The 1,518-nt window shown below is 38.6% G+C and overlaps 1 protein-coding gene across 1 annotated transcript; it reads right to left on the reverse strand.

Moving 5' to 3' along the window:
- LOC137749456 (23 kDa jasmonate-induced protein-like) lies at window positions 1-828 on the reverse strand. The gene is made up of 2 exons (XM_068489547.1): window positions 376-828; window positions 1-192 (listed from the first exon to the last, which is right to left on the reverse strand). Exons 1-2 carry the CDS (start codon window positions 826-828, stop codon window positions 1-3), a joined length of 645 nt encoding a protein of 214 aa, XP_068345648.1.
- Between the last annotated feature and the right edge of the window lie 690 nt (window positions 829-1,518).

Here is a 1,518-nt window from a genome sequence, read left to right on the forward strand (position 1 = left end):
TCAGACATTTTCTAAAGTGAGTATTCCTTCAACAATTGGGAAAATGCCGCTGCCAGTTGAGATCATTGAAACACATCCGTTCCATGTGTCCTTTTGGTACAACCGAGACCGAGTAGCACACAAGAGTTTATTGACTTCGCCCCAAGTTGCTTCATTGTTAAAGTGGTTAGTTTTGCGAACCTCCGTGTAGACCTGCACACGCACATACGCATTGTAAAGGAATGAGGATGGTCATGAGATAACCGCGCTCATACCCGATAAATCATTGTGAGATGACTCAAATCTCTACAAATCTGTTCATTATAAGTAAATATGCTCTGAGATATATATGCGTTCGATTTCGAATATGTATATACATGTAAAATCACTACTTACCCTGTTGTCCCATTTAACCCTGTCCTTCGGGTTGGCCCAACTCAGCATCCAGTCGCAGTTGGTACCACCAGCGTTCTTTCCGCGATACACTACAGCGGCAGAAGAGCCCCATTGAACTCTGACATGCAGAAACGCAGCCCACTGGCCATTTGCAATAAGTGGTGGGTATGGGGACTTTCCCATGAGGCCAATCCAATCTTTTTGACCAATATATTCTAGAGTGCTTCCCGTAGCATTGTAAACAAGGCAGAGAGTGGCAATTCCGGCACCGGATTCTGCCTTCAATTTTTCCACATGTGCTCGCGCTTTCGCGTCCTTCCCCGCCGCGTTTTTCATATTCATGGCCACGCGTGCCCTGTCGATTCTTTCAATTTGCCCCCGCCTACATGCATACTCTCGCATGCCCTCCAAAGTTGCGTTTGTGATGGGTTCGCCAAACACGTTATCTGCCATCTCTCTCAAAATCAAGACTCAACTGATTAATTCTCTACCTCCCTCCGTCTGTACATTTTCATCCTATATACATGCATATACACACACACACACGCATACACACATATATATATATACAATGTCATATACAAATATATTATTCATTATTAAATAAATAATATAATTATTATAAATATTATCTCTATTAATTAATGAAACTCTCTTTGTCAACCAAAAGATGATGAAAATACAATTTAATCTTCTATCACACAAAAAAATGATGGGCAATAATGTAATTTCACAGGTCTAAATTTTACTGTTTTTTATTAAAGCCTCACACTTAGAGGTGATGTTAAAATATATCTAATATTTAAAATAAAATTAAAAAAAAAAGACCCAAAACCAAAAACCAAAAACAAAAACCTCCTACCCCCCACGTTCTCTCTCTCTCTCTCTCTCTCTCTCTTCTTCTCATTTTCTAAAAAAATGTGTTCATACACACAAAATGTGTAGGCAAATGCTAGTAATGAATAAGGATAAGTCATCTTGTTAAATTATTAAATGTTACCTTTCATTTCCGAGTTTTCATAATTATTCTAATTAAATCAATTAGAAATCAACAAATAGTAAGTGGACCGACAGTACAAAAAAACCCACTCTCGAGATGAAAACAACTTGCTTCCTAAAGCAGCGTTCGTCGCCTAGGTTCTA

The sequence above is a fragment of the Pyrus communis genome, chromosome 11, assembly GCF_963583255.1.
Source record: "Pyrus communis chromosome 11, drPyrComm1.1, whole genome shotgun sequence".
NCBI lineage: Eukaryota > Viridiplantae > Streptophyta > Magnoliopsida > Rosales > Rosaceae > Pyrus > Pyrus communis.